This window comes from Melopsittacus undulatus, chromosome 7, assembly GCF_012275295.1.
Source record: "Melopsittacus undulatus isolate bMelUnd1 chromosome 7, bMelUnd1.mat.Z, whole genome shotgun sequence".
In the NCBI taxonomy this organism is placed as follows: domain Eukaryota; kingdom Metazoa; phylum Chordata; class Aves; order Psittaciformes; family Psittaculidae; genus Melopsittacus; species Melopsittacus undulatus.
Window position 1 is genome coordinate 47584917 of NC_047533.1, and position 17050 is coordinate 47601966.

At 38.0% G+C, this 17050-nt stretch overlaps 1 protein-coding gene across 1 annotated transcript in view; it reads left to right on the forward strand.

Moving 5' to 3' along the window:
* Positions 1-17050, forward strand: part of MMRN1 (multimerin 1) — a 44065-nt gene that overhangs the window by 23714 nt on the left and 3301 nt on the right. The window contains exons 4-6 of the mRNA XM_005148667.3: positions 1182-1282; positions 4214-4387; positions 9253-11229. Of these exons, the coding sequence (XP_005148724.2) occupies positions 1182-1282; positions 4214-4387; positions 9253-11229 (2252 nt within the window). The remainder of the gene's footprint in view (positions 1-1181; positions 1283-4213; positions 4388-9252; positions 11230-17050) is intronic.

Consider the following 17050-nt stretch of genomic DNA (forward strand, 5'->3'; position numbering starts at 1 on the left):
GCACCTTTAAATGTCAACTATTGGTCTTCATATATATTGCTAAGATGCTGATGAAACAAAGGGAATTTCTTGATTCAGCATTTCATTCTGTTTCCTTGGAAACTCACATTATGGCCAAACTAGTCTTAATATTTGAACTGGAAAATAATGTCACCATACCGAAGTTATTCTGCTTGTACTGTACTGAAGACTGAAAATCACATAAGTAGCATTCCTTAGATGTGTTCCAGCTGGAACAAAATTCACTTCAAAATGCTTCATGAACTGAGCAGGCATATAAAAATTGGTATGAATTTACAGTAGAAAATGTACAATCTACTTTGTACGTATGTTTTTTTGGTTGTTTTGTTTTTTTTTTCTTTAATGATAATGAAGTCAAAGCAACACAATTAAGCCTAATGGCTGGAAAAGTAAGTCAGGAAGGTGGAAATCCCAGTTCAGTTCCAGCTATCCTATCAATTGTTCCCTACTTTTTGTGAGTGATGGTACTTTATTTTTCTGAACCTCAGTTTTCCTAACTGTAATATTGAAATAATAATAATGGTACTCTAGCTTTTTGCAAATTGCTTTGGAATCTTTGAGCTGAGCTGTAAAGTAAGCTCAGGAAATCCCATCTGTTACAACTAGAGGAAATATTTAAAAACTTATTCCCCTTGTTAAGTTTTCAAATGCATGTACTGGTTGTAAATCTCAGGTGATATTTGCTGGAATTTGATGAAGTTTTGAAATGTTTTTATTTTCTAGGTGCTGTAACAATGTAATATTCTCATTGTCTTATGTAGGAAGATTTATATGGTCAAAGATTTGTGTACTCTGTAATCTGTTGAAAAAAAATCATCAGTTTCAATACACCTAATTCTGTTGCTATAAAAAAATAATAATGTTACAGCTGACAATCACTGTACTGCTTTTGTACTATTGTTATATTGATCTAAAATATTTCTCTACGATATTTTAGCCCTGGAGATTGCAAAATTCTGTTCATTATAGAGCAAGTTTTGACACTTTAATGTTAATACCAACCCTCTCTTATAGATAGACTAAGCAGGTAATAAGAATCACTGCAAATTATTAGGCTTTGATAAAGTTGTTACAGAATAGAGAGAGAAAGCAACTGTTGTGGAATCGTGATTGTCATGTTCGGTGTTTCGCTCACATCCTTTCCTTTTTCTCCCTCTTTTGGCTCAAGAACAACAATCACTTATACACAGCAACCAGGCTGAAAGCAGCAGAACTGTCAGTGAGAGAACACCAGGAGCTCCTCAGGACCCCAATGGCCCAGGTCAGCTGTTATAATTACTATCACATCTAACCCAATCACTGACCACATGACTCACTAAGATCACTGCAAAAACAATTTGGGAAAAATCCCTGTGTGCTGAAAGGACCTGAATGAACCATTAGAGTTTCTAGTCATGGTTCAGTGGTATGTTTCTCTGGTAAACACAGGCAGAAGAAACCGGATTTAAAGGTACCAGTAACTTAGCATTTATAGAGTGTTTTGTGACTGAAGAAAACCCAGGAAAGTCATTCTGCATAGAAATATCTAAGCTATTATATTAGAGTAAAAGGGAGAAATTACCAGAAAAAAAACCCAAACAACCAAACAAAGTTAAAAAAAAAACCAACCAAAAACAAACAAACAAACAAAAAAAACCCCAAACCAAACCTAAATCAAATCTAGGAGTAGCATAGACCAGCATTGGGCATAAAAGTAATTGTAGTGACATTAATGGTATTATCTGAATATGTGATTCTTATTACATATTACAAAATGTGGTGCTTTTTTCAGAGCTAGTACAGTTGTGCTTCAAAAATTAGCCAGTGCAGCTTAGGTGTGTTTTAAGCTACTCTATCTAGGATGATCAAATAGCTAAACAGCACAAGGGCAGTATATAGCTTTATACAGATGTTTGGGACTGTTTCTTATTACACTATTTATTTGCTCAGTACTGTGTTCACTTCAGCTTGTCTAGACTGTAAGGATTTGGAACATGTCAGTGTGTTCTTGCAAGGGCATGTACAGACCTCAGCATTGTAAGAGCTGGTTAGTAACAATAATGCTTTTATTCAAATAATGATCTACATTGAGAAGTTTCCCTAGGTGACTGCTGCAGGAAAAGCTTCTCTATGTAATTGTCACTCATGCAGTTGACCTATATTCAAAAACATTTTATGGAACCATATAATAAGATTTATATTCTTAGGTATGTGTGTTGCAGTTGTCAGTATAGTGTTCTGGTGCTGGGATATTCACGCATGCTGGGTGAATGGGATGTCAGAATTGAGGCTGCCACAGGGTTTATGGAGACAGTACACATGTATGTGTTTACGTCCATATATGTGTGGAGGGAGGAGGAGAGCTCCATGTTAATTGCTTTTCAATTATTTTTAAATCAAATGGGGTCAGTTCAGAAGGAGAAATACCTGTTCTCCCTGTAAGCCCCGTGAACATGACTTGAGCCCATTGCCAGGACTGATAGCCCTGGCCTGTCATTCCACCAGCAACTGCGAGGACTCTAAAAGCAAGTTTTGTTTCCAGCTCCTACTATGCAGCTATGCTATTTATAAACCTCACTTTCAGGTTCATCTGTGTAGTTTGACTGCAGGTTGGTTATGTGACTATGCACAAGCCAGTAAAGAATTCAGATCTCTTTCTCATAACAATTCAAACAGGAGCAGAAGCCTCCAGATGTGCCTGTTTTGTCACAGAGCAGTATTATGATGAAGAGTATTCAGACAAAACAGATCCTACAATGGCTTGTCTCCACATTGCCACTGGGGAGAACTGCCAGACTCTAAACTAGGTGGTTGAGTTACGAACACAATTTTGTATCTGTGTTAAGTAGACACGATGGGCAAAGTAAGCAGCTGAAGGTACTAACATTCTAACCTAAACCAGCCAGCCTTATTCACCAGCTTTTACCACATGAATTTCAAAATCACCATGCCTTTACAAGAGGGCATTCTCACTGGTGTTCAGCATGCTTCATCTGCACTGAGCGGTGCACTTAGTGAATTTTCAGGGTTTTCTCAAATGCTGTTGAGTTAGATATGATACATGTATTTGTTACATACTAGAATTCTGAAGAATAAAATTCAGGTCAGAAGAATGTACTCTTTCACATACAACTTGCTTTTTTTTTTTTTTTTTCAGTTTTTACACTCCTGTGCTTGCACATAAGTCCTGATTAAAACTGTTCACTGTCATGGGAATAGACACTGATGCCATAATGAAAAATGACACAAGATCAATAGCAATACTATTGATATTGTATTGTAAATATACTGTACATTTATACTAATAAATATTTCTCTTGCCTAGCAGTTTAAGTCATAGTATGGCCTTGATCATGTAGGATACTATATCATGTATCTAAGGTAAGCCACTTAGGCTGAATTTTTAGGAAGAGATTTTGTAGCTTTGCTTACAGTAATTGGAGCATTTAATTTTGATTCAGCATCTTCTGAATATCACAGGCTAAGCCCCACTCCTGTCAGCTATCAAACTCAGATAGCTACCTAAAGTCATATGGAGTCCTAATTTGCAGGACCAAGGCCTTCTTCATCATTACCTATCTTTAAAGGGTTCCTATCTTAAAACCAGGCCTTTTTATACCTGAAGAGACTGCAAGTGTCAGGATCAATTTGGGCAGGTTTTGAAACAAACTTGACTTCACAGGTTGAGCATCTTTTCTGAATGGCAAGCTAATGATTATTCCAATGTCATTTATCTCTTAGCTGTTTTGTTGCTATGTTGAACAAACCTTTATTGTGACCCCAATACTGAAAAGATGTATTCCTTCAAACACAAGCCTTTCAAAGTTATGTCATAAATTGAAAGTAAAAATCCAGGTTTTTGTGATTGTGTTAAAGGAGATAGACTAAATGTGAATTATCTGAATATACTGTAGGGTACTAAGCGGAGGGAAAATGGCATTATGCTGATTAAAATATGCTAACCATTCAAAATGCTCTTGGAGAATTACTTTATAATGGATACAGATGCTTCAGTAATTAGTTACTGCTGTGCTTCTGAATGTCACTAATGCATGATACATGACAAAAAATTAAGATGATTCACTCAAGACTAAAAATTTAGAAACTTTTCACCCCACTTCCAGCTAATGTGTGTCAAGTCAATTACACTTTCTCCCTGCAAGTGTTTTAAAGGTTTGGGATCTTTTTCTTCTCATCTTGTTCTCTGACCAAGCACTTATACAAAAAATGAATGAGAGGATTAGCAGCCAGGAGATGAAACTGACTTTTCTACAGAAGAAAGTTGACAGCATTGCTGCTGCGATGAATAATGTGAGCAAAATGCTTTCTTCTCTGGAAGGCAAAATCAATGAAGATAAGGGCAGAGACTTGGAGTCTTTTCTGAAAGGTAAGAAAAATAAATTAATGCAATAATTCATGCAGTTAAAGGTGCCAGAAAAAAAAATACTAAAACCATTAATAAGCTATCCTATTCTCTTGCTCAACATTTATAGGAAGAATTCTCTTAGTTTCATACCATGGCAGAGGAATTTGTTTATTTTGACATTTGTTATGGTGTCTTTTATAGTAACAAAGAATTTACATTCTTGGGCACTGCAACATCTACGTGATAACTTAAACCACAATTGAGACATTTTCATTTACTTAGAGCTTCTGCAAATATTCTTCTTTGTTTTTGTTTATATAGCAGCTGCTAAAAGACGTACTATTTGCTTTGTTATCAAGTCTAAGTAATATTCTTTAATACATAATTCACATATGCAGGGGAAATGTATAAGGAATTCTGTGGTTGTTGTATCTATAACATTGTAAACATTAATCTGAATAATTTGCCTCTGATCATATCAAGCTACCTTTGATAAACATCTGTACTCTTGTGTGGTAGATGAGAGACATGGACAGGAATCAGGAGGTTGGGCAAACTCTTGCTATTGGAATTATGCATCCATTCTTTGTGAATCCTGCAGCTGTTTGTTTCCCAACTACAAATGGTGCTTAACAATCACATTGAGACTGATGCTTTAATTTCCTTGGTATACAATATTTTTCTCACGTTTCAAAATTTTTTCCCAAACTGTTTGTATTATACACTTTAGAATCCAGAAAACTTCCCGTTGTTTGAGAATGAAATGAGGGAACTGGAGCTTCTTACATTGAGATAAAAATAAATCAAACATTAAGTGCTTTTGTATACCCCTCAAATTTACCAAGTGTGGTCCTGTTTCTTCTGTGTTCAGTCCTCTGAGTTGCTTGTGTCACATGCTAGATGGCCCTCTTGTACCCTGGATCAATTTGATCTCATCTCTCACGTAGGTGACCTGTTTTCACCTCTCCACGTATTGCTAGATGGCATTCTTGACCCTTGGGCATACATTTAATCTATCTTTGAATATGTCACATTTCCCTTCTGCTTTCTCTTCATTCTTTTTTTTGTATTCCACTCGTTCTAGCTGTCATTTCTATTCTATTCCAAGAGCATTCTTTTACTGCATTCTGTACTTCTGCTTCTTCATTCCCTTTCTATATTTAAGGGTCCAAGTTCTAATTAAAACATGCAGTACAAAAGACCCTGTTATTTCACACTTCTGTGCAAATGTGTTTCAAGCTTTTATTGGTTTTATTTGCAATGATATATATTATACCTGCTTAGATGAAATCTCCAGTTGCTGGCCCTTTTTTGATTTATGTTCTCCATCTATCTCCTAATCAAATTACTAATGAAAATACTGTTATCAGCTACTTTCCTTGACTCAAATTGTGAGTCCTCCAATAGAGGTTATTCTTGAATAGTATACAGGTAAACATCAGCAATGAGGTGAGGAGGAAAGAGAGAGCAAGGTTAGAGTTTCCATTGGCTTGTATTTGTAATGTCAAAGGGCAACTGCAGTTTCTGTCCAGGGAATATCAATCAGCCATACTCCAAGTGGGAAAAGAGCATCCTATAGTAGCAGGTGCTGGAAGAAGTTTTCATGGTGTCCTCTAACCTGGTACAGATGTGCAGTATAGGAATATCAGACTTGCTAAAAATTACTCTTAGGAGCTCACCTGAAGGAAAACACAGCTTTCCCCACTACTACTGCCATCCTGAAGCAACATGCTTTTGAAGCACTGGTGTCTGTAGTTGCTTCATACTATTCAGACTTCTTCCTACCTTACTTGCTTTTCCATTTTCTTACCCTGGTGCCCAGATCCTTTGCTCATATCCATTAATCAGTTTTCTTCTTACCACAGAAATTCTTATGGCTGCCCAGCTTTGTATCAGGGTTTGTTAGGAGTGAGGTCTGTTTTTTTGTGAACGAAAAATTCAGTACCATTTACAAAGTTGTTATTTCTTGGTTTCATCTGTAAATAGACTTTGGTCCCACAAACCTGTCACCTGTTTATAGAGGGCCACACTTAGTGAAGTAACTGATATGATCCCCTAATTGGATTAGTGAAACCTGCATTTTTAAAAATGGTTTTCAGTATTCAGGAGACTGTTTCTACTTTTTACTTAGAGAAAATAGTTTGATGTTTCCTTTTAATTTAGTAAACCCTGCTTACTTCTCGCTAGTCTTTCTTCCTCCTTTCACTCCACATCAAGCCCTTTTATAGACTTCTTTCCTTTTCATTATTAAAATATACAGTCCTTTGAAAATGAACTCAACAATGGAGTGTTAATCACTTCCAAGTCAGAAATGTCATTTACAGCTGGATATATGACCTTAACTCAGTCTCCTGTGTACATACATTTATGTTGCACATTATTCTTCAAATAATTGAATCTACAAAGGGAATATATGTTGACACAGAGTAATTACACACTTTGGATTTCAGCCAGAGAGTTAAAATTAAAATTTATAATCTCATAAAAAGTGCAAAAGATCTGTAATGTTCACAGGTAATTTGGACCTTTCTGTTTCAAAATGAGCAATAGGGAAATTGAGTTACATTCACAGATTCTCAGCACAAGCTTAAGAATATACCCAATTGCCACCTACAGCACAAGTTTGGATCAGGTCTTTCTGTAGAAGGGCATGCTCCTACAGCCCCTAGTGAACTTTACAATACCACTTGCTTACCACATACCTAGATGTCCTAGCCATCAAGTAAGGGAGGGAAATCCAAAGCTGTCTGTTTTATCAAGTTACACCCTCTTGAAGACAAAACAACCTGAAAACAAGAGCTGAGCTATGTTCCAATTGTGAATCAACTAAATAGAGTAGGAATGGGAGAGAGCAAGACTGGCAGTTTCTTGACTGTCACAGGAAGAAAACATCAGTATAGATCCTGTGAAAGACCTCTTGCAACAGGATGGTCTGTTATCAAGATGTGTTGCTGAGATGGAGAAATTTAATTAATTCCTCACAGAAGGTATAGAGTAACCTTGTTTCTTTCCAAAGCCATTAAACTTTTCTTCACAGCGGATAGTGTCTTTTAAAGCACAGGACATTTTTCAGCATCATAAAGCAACCTGCCCAAGTCATCAGTTACAATGGTTTCTCTACATCTCAGTTATTTTACTCTGCATCCATATCTTGGTTCTTCCTCTCAGCTGCCAGGACATCCTTATTCTCAGGTATCTTTGCTTACTGTTTTTCCTTCACTGAAGTTCACTGATAAAGCTCTTTGTGCAAAGTGTGCATATTCATGTGTATACATCTGTCCAGGTATTCGCTTGCTGTTGAGGTTGTATAAAGTGAAATAAAGGCAATCTCATTATTATCTCTTAATTACTTTGTTTATATTTTGTGCAAAAATTGCTGTGACATCTGTGGCCACAGTTGACAGTAGTTGAGTTTATTGCTTAGGAAACTTCATGCTATATTTCTGAAGTGGCTCTTTTCTAGACTAGCAAACTTACTGCACCTGCCTGTTAAATCCTGCCTTAAAAAAAAGCCACCACCATCTGAACAAGTGACAGATTTATCCCCCAAGGATCATGGGTGTTTACTGTTCATTTTACCAGAAATAATGAAGACTGAGACTCATAATTCATAAAAAGCAATTATAATCGACTACTTTATCTGTTTCCAGGTGTAAACATACAAATCAAATGGATCTCCTGAATAGTAGTAGTACTAGGCCTCTCTCTAGCTTGCTGAACAAAACCAGTTTTATTTAGAATACTTTTGCACCCTTGGAGCCCCAAGTTGTGCTGTGTTTCATGGGTCTGATTTCCTGCCATTTTACAGCTGTTGCTGAGAATGTATTTTAAAATAAGGTTTCAGAACCTACCTTGGTGTTTTAGAGATGAAACAATAAAATCCAGAGTATGCACTAATTGGGAGGAAAATAGAGGAGGGCAGCAGATTTCTGCCTTTACCAATACAGCTTTAGTTGGAGAACTGGTGGTCATGAAGGCGTTGTAGAGGTTGAAGGGTTTAGCCATTATAACAAAAGCTGGCTGAAAGTGTTCATAGTGTTTAGAAAAAACATGAAAGGAATGTTTTAGCTGCACATAGGGGCTACATTTGAAAAACAAATCAAAACCACATGTCTAATTTCATACCACAGCAGAACTACTGCTCTAATTAACTAAAAAGTGTAGCAACACTCTTGATGAACAGTTTTATGACTGTCTTATCAAAATACATCTCCCATATAGCCTTAGATGGGTTGTTATTCATGGGAGCAGAATTCCCACAGGCCCACCTCTGCCAGTACTTTTCAGGATCAGTATTTCTAGGAGCTATTTAAAGAGTTTGTATGCAAGACTAACTAAAAATGTGTACCTTCAAAATGTCTGCCTTTTGCAGCAGTTGTCTTGTTGCTAACTTTAGATACTCAGTAAGGCTATTCTTTTTGTTTGCTTCTTTCTGGCTATAGCATGTTGTATAATCACTTAGGACATACATACATTAGCAAGGTAATCTCTTCTTTCACTTCTTGACCATAACGTTGATAAAGCAAGTGGTTTTTTCTTTACTTTCCCAGTGGAGAAAGGACACATCATTTTCTCATGAGCAAGCCACAAAAGCACACAGAACTCCTCATTTCAGTGCTCAGAAACAGCTTAGCTAGGAGATACCACAGACTCTGAGTTTGCCCTTTCAAAATAATAGCAAAACTGCCATTGATTTTGGAGAAACAGTGATGAGTCTTTAAATACTGCATTTATCAGCTTTAAATTTTGCTCTATGGATCAGTAAATAGTGGCAGGGATGTGTGTGTATCTCTTCAGTAAAGCACTGTGCTTACATTGTAGAAAAAAATTAGATAGCACTAGAAGAATTGGTTTGATTGTTTCTCTATTTATCCTTTTTCCCAAAGGTCTCAAATCCAGAAGTATTAACGAATTAGTCAAAGACATTGTCAGAGATCACTTTAAAGGAATTCAAGGTGAAATGCAAGAAAGCATGGCTCACATTTTCAAGACAATATCCAGTTTGTCAGATGATCTTGAAAACACAAAGGGGTTAGCCAAGCATCTAAATGAAACCCAACAAAGATTTGTTCAGGAGAAAGAAAATGTGCCAACAAAGCTTGATATTCTGGAGCTAAAGAGCCATATAGTGCAAATGAAAGAGGAAGTGACCCTCATTTGTGACAAACCTATAAAAGCTTTACAGGAAAAGCAGAAAACCTTGGAGGATAACTTGGAGCATCAACAGTCAAGAAGTGTAATTTATTATGAATCTTTAAATAGGACTCTTACTGAAATGAAAGATGCTCATGAGCAGCTGTTATCAGTTGACCAGTCTTTAAGCCAAAACATCCCTTCAGATAAAGTCATGGAGTACAATGTTACAGAGTATGTGTTCACATTGCATGAGAAAGTAAAGAAACAAGGAATGATGGTGCTGCAGATCTATGATGACTTAAGAGTCCAAGACAGCAAGATCAGCAATCTCAGTGTTACACTGGAAAATCAGAAAGACTCTGTTCTGGGGGTCTGTGATGACATGTTGTCAGAGAGCAGGAGGGATTTCCAAACACAGCTGACAGCAGCTCAAGAGAATGTGCGTATCCTAAACAAAAGTCTCTCTGACCTGGTCCTTCCATTGGACAATAAGATAGACAAAATGAATGAGCAAATTAATGATTTGTGTTATGATATGGAGATTCTCCAACCCTTGATTGAACAAGGGATACCTTTTAGTCTGACTTCAGAGTATGAACAACAAATTCAAGCTGAAGAAATCAACAAGAAGCTTGAAAACCTCACTACTGTTGTTAACAGAATGAGTTCTGCAATTAAGGAGCTTTCCGAAACTCAGGAAGGACTTAAAAATGAATCTCAGGCTTATCAGGAACTGTTTGAGAGTCGTATTAATGAATGCTCCATGGAAATAGAAGATGGATTAAACAAGACTATGCTAGTGATAAACAGTGCTATTGATTCTATTCAAGATAACTATGTACTGAAAGATACATTACATGGTCTAAGAAATGAGACTGAAGTCTGCTGTGGCAGAGCTGAGAAACTGGACAGCCTCCTGGCTTTCATTCCCCAGTTTCAACAGTTGAATGAATCCCTCCAGATGCTGCTTGTTGGCAAGAAGTATGAATTTTCTTTACAAGTAGCACCATCCCTTTCTGGTCTTCCATATGAGCAGTCTGACAAAGCTATCCTCCACAATTTCAGAAGACTTTTCTATATTTTAAATGATACATCATCAAAAGTGGACAATCAACAACAAGATATCAGCCGCCTGGAAGAAAAGCTGCTTGATTCAGTGGAGGAATCAAAGGACCATGAGATTCGCCTTCTGAATGTGGAGTCAAAAATTTCCAAGTTTTTGTCAAACAACTGTGTCTCACTGAAAAAACCCAAAGCAGTCTCAACAGAGAAAGAGCAAGTGGTCTCACTTCAGCTCCAGACACTGAGTTCCAGAATCAAGGCCCTGGAAGCAAAGTCAATCCGCTTCTCAAACATCATTCCACTTCTGAACAAGACTGCTCACGAAGCCTGGGGGCTGTGTCATGATATGAATGGCAGCATCCATAAAGTGAATGCGAGTATACCTGTGCTAATTAAACTTGCTCAGCCAGATATCCCCCTCCTGCATAGAGGCCTCAAAGAGCTCATTGAATCTGTGCTTGAAATAAGAGCAGGAACTATCTTGACAAATTTAACCCAGCACGTTGACAAGTCAATTGCAAATGCTATGAACAACATCACCAAACTTCAGAAGCAGGTAAAACCAGTTATGAAGAAACCAGTCCCATTGAAAAAAGGAGCAGCAAATGTCACCATGAGCCTGGCAAGCCGAAGTCAGAGAAACACGGATAATACTATAGATCCAGGTAATGCATTTTACTCTATTAAAAACTAGAGTCTTTGTAATAAAGACCTATGTAACCATTGTGATGAATTGAAGTGGCAGAACTTGACTGAAGGTGAATAAAAAGTACAAAAGAGGGTTTCAGAGGAACTTGAGGTTACTCTAATCTCTTGCTTGTAAAAGATGAGACACTAAGACACCTAGAAGCTCCATTTAATTTTCCTTAATAAATTCACATCTGATCAGTTTAAGATACATGTGCATGCACACACATTCAGCGGAGTACCTGACCTTTGAAACATAACTGTCAATTTAGACAAAGTCTAAACTACAAGAATTTTGTGCCTGCATCTCAATTAGCAATTTCAGTAAAAAAAAAGCAAGCTGTAGAACTGTGTCAGTGCTTTGCAATGTCAGTGGGGATGAAGAGTAAAAAAACCTGAGGCAAATGAATACACCAAATCACTGAAATGAGGCTTTTGCTGACTCCTTCAGTAATCCATTGAGATTACTGGTGCAGTCACAATTACAACAGTGTGTTCTCGCAGAATCAGGATCCCAGACAATAAAGTAAGTTTGACATGAGTATATCCAGAGAACATCTCAGCTGAGTAGAAGCTGCCATTCTTAAAAACATGTTTTGAGTGAGATTTGCTTCTGAACTTCAATTCAAACATCATCATATGAAATGAATTCATGTGGATGAATTCACAGAAATAGAAATAGAGTTATGAATTTTGAATCATATGAATGAAAACCAGTAACATAAGCTAATATTTTATGGAAATATAATTTCAGGCAAAATAGAGAAAATGAGTAGTGATTAAGTGTCTAGAAATCCCCAGAGGACTCTAATTCACATTAGAATAAGTGAGACAGATATTAAATTGTAGAGATGTCCAGATACTTTTGAATACCCGGATCTAACTATTTTCTGTAAAGTATTCTTAAACTTACAAATATTTCTGAAACTATGTTATAAGTAGATGGAGGGGTAGTAAGAGCTACCACTGTTGTTCATGTGATAAGACCATGGGCAATCTCCTTTTCCCTCTTCACACCTCCCCCTTTCCCCCCTCATCTCCTGCTGTCTAAGGTACAGACACTTTTCAGTGATCAATTGAAAGGATCTTTTTTGAAGCCCCAGTCCCATGAGTAGCTTGACTTCTGCTGAAAGCCATCCCTACTGAAGGATTTCAGTCCTTGGTTGTCATTTCAGCTGACAGAGAAAAGACAGCTATTCCAACAGGCAGTCACGCACCAGAATTTCCCAAATTCTTATTACAAATTAATTTGAATATTTTGATATTAGAAATAGCAATTCTTTCTCAGTCATTTCTGTTTTCTGCCTGTTTGTGCCACTGTGCAGGATGGAAATTCAAAACCCTTGATCACAACTAAAATTAAGGGGAAATGAGATGTGATGCCTTTAATCTTTCCCAAGTCTTCTACTTTATTGGAAAATGTCACTAGTGCTACCTGCCTGGAGCACAGGAAGCTGCCACCTGCTCTGTTCTTTTACTCCATATTATTGAATTAATATATTTCCTATTTATTATTTATCTCATGCTGAATTTTAATAAATGCCCACTTGATAACACTGGAAGTATGCTTACTCTTACAGAAAGTGCAGATCTTTGCAGATGTTGAAAAGCCCTATTTTTAAGCAACATTTCTACATAGCAATGTTTATGCAGCCTTTTCATCAGTAATGAGCTTTTGCACTCAGTGGTATTTCATGCCTAGTAAATTCATACATTACATTACTGTAAGTTAAAGAAGTAAGAAAGACCATTATTCTAATTAACAAGTATCTATCTTCAGCCTGGGTATATTTTACTTCTCCAGGAAAGCTTTTTCTCTCAAGTTCCAGGAGATCATCCAGAGATATGTGCTGATTCTACTAAAGTTTCTGGAAGAAACCCTAAGGCATAAATGGCTAATTCTAAAATGTATTTGATCTTAGATTGTCTTTTTCAATTAAAAATTGAATTAAAAAATTCAATTAAAATTTAGAATAAAATTCTAGAAAAAGGTGAATGAAAATTCCCATTGATTCCAGTATGTTCAATATTTGATCCTGCTGTAACAGATTTGGATTTTCGTTGGCTTTAATGTGTCCAGGATTTGGCCGTGAAGTAATACTTAGTAGTTATTTGAAATGAAGGGGAAAGAATGCAAGTCTGCATTGCATATGCAGGGACATACAGGTTTGGAGACTTCCCATATTGTGGAATGGATGAAAAAAAGAACAAAAAAGGTGTATGTCAGCTGAAGGCTACAATATGTGTGTGAGGGACAGAAAATCTAACAGTTTTCCTGATACTGAACTGTATTGGGGTGAATAAGAAAATGATGGTCTTAAGACAAATTCAAGCATCTGATAAAGGGGAGGTGACAGCTTTTAAAGAAACAATATGCAGTAAGATTTTTATTAGTCTTGGATATGGATTAAGTCTGTTCTTACCTTCCAATGAGCTATTCTACTGCAGAAATGCATGATGCAGCATGAAGGCAGCTTTGCTCAGTTCCATTTTCACATTTAGTGCTGTGCTGTTCTCAAGAGAATCTAGAGGCTGCCATGCAAAGGTGAATGCAGTTTCTTGTTGCGTATCTTGTACTAGTTGTGGTTTGGCTTTATTCAGATTTGCTGTCAACATGAATAACTGACAGTGCAGCTGTGTTGTATTTATGTATGTAGCATGTAATAATATGTTATGTTCATGAAGCTCCACCTGGCGATGGATGAGGAACTGCCTAAGAGTGTATGGGACAGGATTAATGGCTGTTCAGGGAAAGGTGACATTATAGTGGTGGTCTGTTACAGGCTGCCTGACCAGGAAGACAGAGTAGATGAGGCGCTGTAGAGACAGATAGGAGCAGCCTCACATTCACAAGCCCTGGTCCTCATGGGGGACTTGAACCACATCAATATCTGTTGGAGGGACAGCATAGCAGGCCATAAATAATCCGTAAAGTTCCTGGAAAGTGTTGGTGGTATGACAAAAGAGCCAGCAAGAAGAGGGGCTATGCTTGTTCTCACCAGCATGGAGGGACTGGTGGTGACCATGAAATGGCGGAGTTCAAGATCCTGAGGGCAGTGAGAAGGGTGTGTAGCAAGCTTCAGGAGAATGGACTTTCGCCTCTTCAGGGATCTGCTTGGTACAGTACCAGGGGATAAAGACCTGAAAGAAGAGGAACCCAAGAAAGCTGGTTAATATCCAAGGATCACCTCCTCCAAGCTCAGTGTGACAGTCAGGCAAGAATGCCAGAAGGCATTTATGGATGAATAAGGAGCTCCTGGGCAAGTTCAAACACAAAATGGAAGCCTACAGTTGGTGAAAGCAAAGGCAGATAGCCTAGGAGGAATATGGAGAAATTATCTGAGCAGCCAGAGCTCAGGTTAGAAAACCCAAAGTCCTGGGTATCTGCACAGGGATGTCAAGGGCAACAAGAAAAGCTTCTGTAGGTATGTCAGGGATAAAAAGAAGACCAAAGAAAATGCAGACTCTCTCCAGAAGGAAACAGAAGACACTACCTGGGACATAATTTTTTGCCTTGGTCTTCACTGGTGAATGCTCTAGCCACATTGAAAAGGCAAATCTGGGGAATGGGAGAATGCAGAACCACCTGCTGTAGGAGATCAGGTTTGAGACTATCTAAGGAACCTGAAGGTGCGCATGAAGGTCCATGAATCCTGATGAGATGCGTCTATAGGATGAGAGGTCCTTTGGGAACTGGCAAATGACATGGTTCAGCCACTATCCATGTGGCAATTTTTGCACTGTAAACACCCTGCACAGCACTTTGAATTCCCTCTCAGGGCCCCAAATGTACTGATAGCCTTACTTGCCCTGGGCATACTGACCTAGCCCTGAAACTGCACACCCTGTCTATGGGCCTGGGATCAGATCAAGCCTATCTCCCAGGCCTTTTCATTCTTGCTGGGCTGTGACTAACCCTGGTTACAACAATCGACCTGCTATGCTTTGCTTGTCACCACTCCAGGTGAGGCACCAGCCCTACTGTCACCCTTGGTTCCCAGGTGCCAGCCCCAGTGGGGCTGCCTCTCCCAGTGCTCCCTGGCACTCCTTGTATTTAGGCTACTGGGGAAGCGCATCACTTCTATCACTGTCAGACTTGAGAGTGCAAAGCCAGAGGTGATTAATAATTGTAGGCTGACAACCAGTCTGACCCTGTGTGAGCCTGTGGTTAGTAGGTTTCCAGGCTCCGCCAATCTCCCAGGGCTTCCTGAAAGATGGTTACAGATAACTAAATATTGAAAAATGTTGGCAAGTTACTTCCTGTTCAGACATTTCCAAATTGAACCACTGGAATCACTTCTTTCCGTAAAGAGACCATTACGTTTCTGAATATTTGATTTGCTTCTAAACAACACCCCAATAGATACTGACAGAGCTTCTTTATTTGTTTGAAGATCTATTTGTACAGCAGTGTATTTCCCAAAAGAGCTTCTGGCTGCTTGCCCTCTCAAGGAGTAGCAAAACTCAGCACTAACTGGCTCTGCTCACTCCTGCCATACTGAGAGTAAATAGCCACTGCGTTCAGTTTATTCTATGCTATTAACAGCTGCAATTTAAGCCTTTAATTTAATTTATAAAGTCTCTCTGTTCTACTCATCTACAATACTAAGTTGTGAAGATTAATTGAAAATAGGATATGCACTATAGTAGCAAATTTTTTCCTAATCTGAACCTCTTGGCATCTTTACCCCAAGCAGAAACTAAGTACATAGTGTCTCAGGATGCCCTTCAGCAAGGAGAAGGAAAACAAAAATACTGGGCAGAGGGGCAGCCATAGCCAGAAATGACAGCAAAAACATGCTATTGTAAGATTACATGGAAGTTACACAGAGATACCTTCTCGGTGGATATCAGAGGCATTTGCTTCTTAACTCTGAGAATTCTTGTACAAACCCCCATACAGTTTCTCCTAGTTTTAGCAAATGGAGCACATTCCCCAGCTGCTGTAAAGCAATGCTGCAGTAGAAGGGTTAATTTCTTGTAGGTAAAGCTATGTCTGAATTTGATTTAACTCCAAGATTAAGTTCAGCCAAATTTATTCCTCAGCAGACTGTTAAAACACTAGTCTCAATTTCCTTATCATTTCCTTTTTGTGATCTTTTTCCTGTTTCTTAGATTTACTTCTTGTTATGATAAGCCTAGGCCAATTAGCCAACAGTCTGCCCTGTTCTTACACAAAGTTTTGTATTTTGGGAATATGATACAGTCAGCAAAATCAGCTGTTTTCCTGCCATTTCTGCTTTCCTTTCACACTTGGTAAACATGTGGATGCTTGGTAAATATGACAGAAATGTTGTGGATGCTTGGTAAATACAAGTGAAAAATAAGGTCAATTAAGTGTGCAGTGAAACTATTATCTGAGAAGAAAAACATTATTTCCTCATGTCCAGTTGCCTCTGCTGTGACCCCAGTCATCACAGTCCTAAATTCCTTTATTTCAGGCATTATGAAATGGGTATTATTTTCTGTGAAAAGAATTACTGGGCTTCTTTAAGTCCATATATTCCATCAGTGCAAATTTAAGTGTCATTGTACAATGTGCTTTAGCATTCTGCTTGCTGAAATGAAATTTCTCATAGACATAGTTTGCCTTAATGCAGCAGTCTGTGAAATGTCTGGATGGGAATCTGAAGATAACTATAGGCATTACTGAGGTATCTATGTGAAGATCCATGTCAATATTTCTCTGGCAATAAGTAGACCCTTTTATAAAAGGCTTTTCAGTTCCCACCTACCAATCTAGATTTACCATCACTGGTAAATCTGTGTGGAGTATTCTTTCCAGAGCTCTGATGGTAG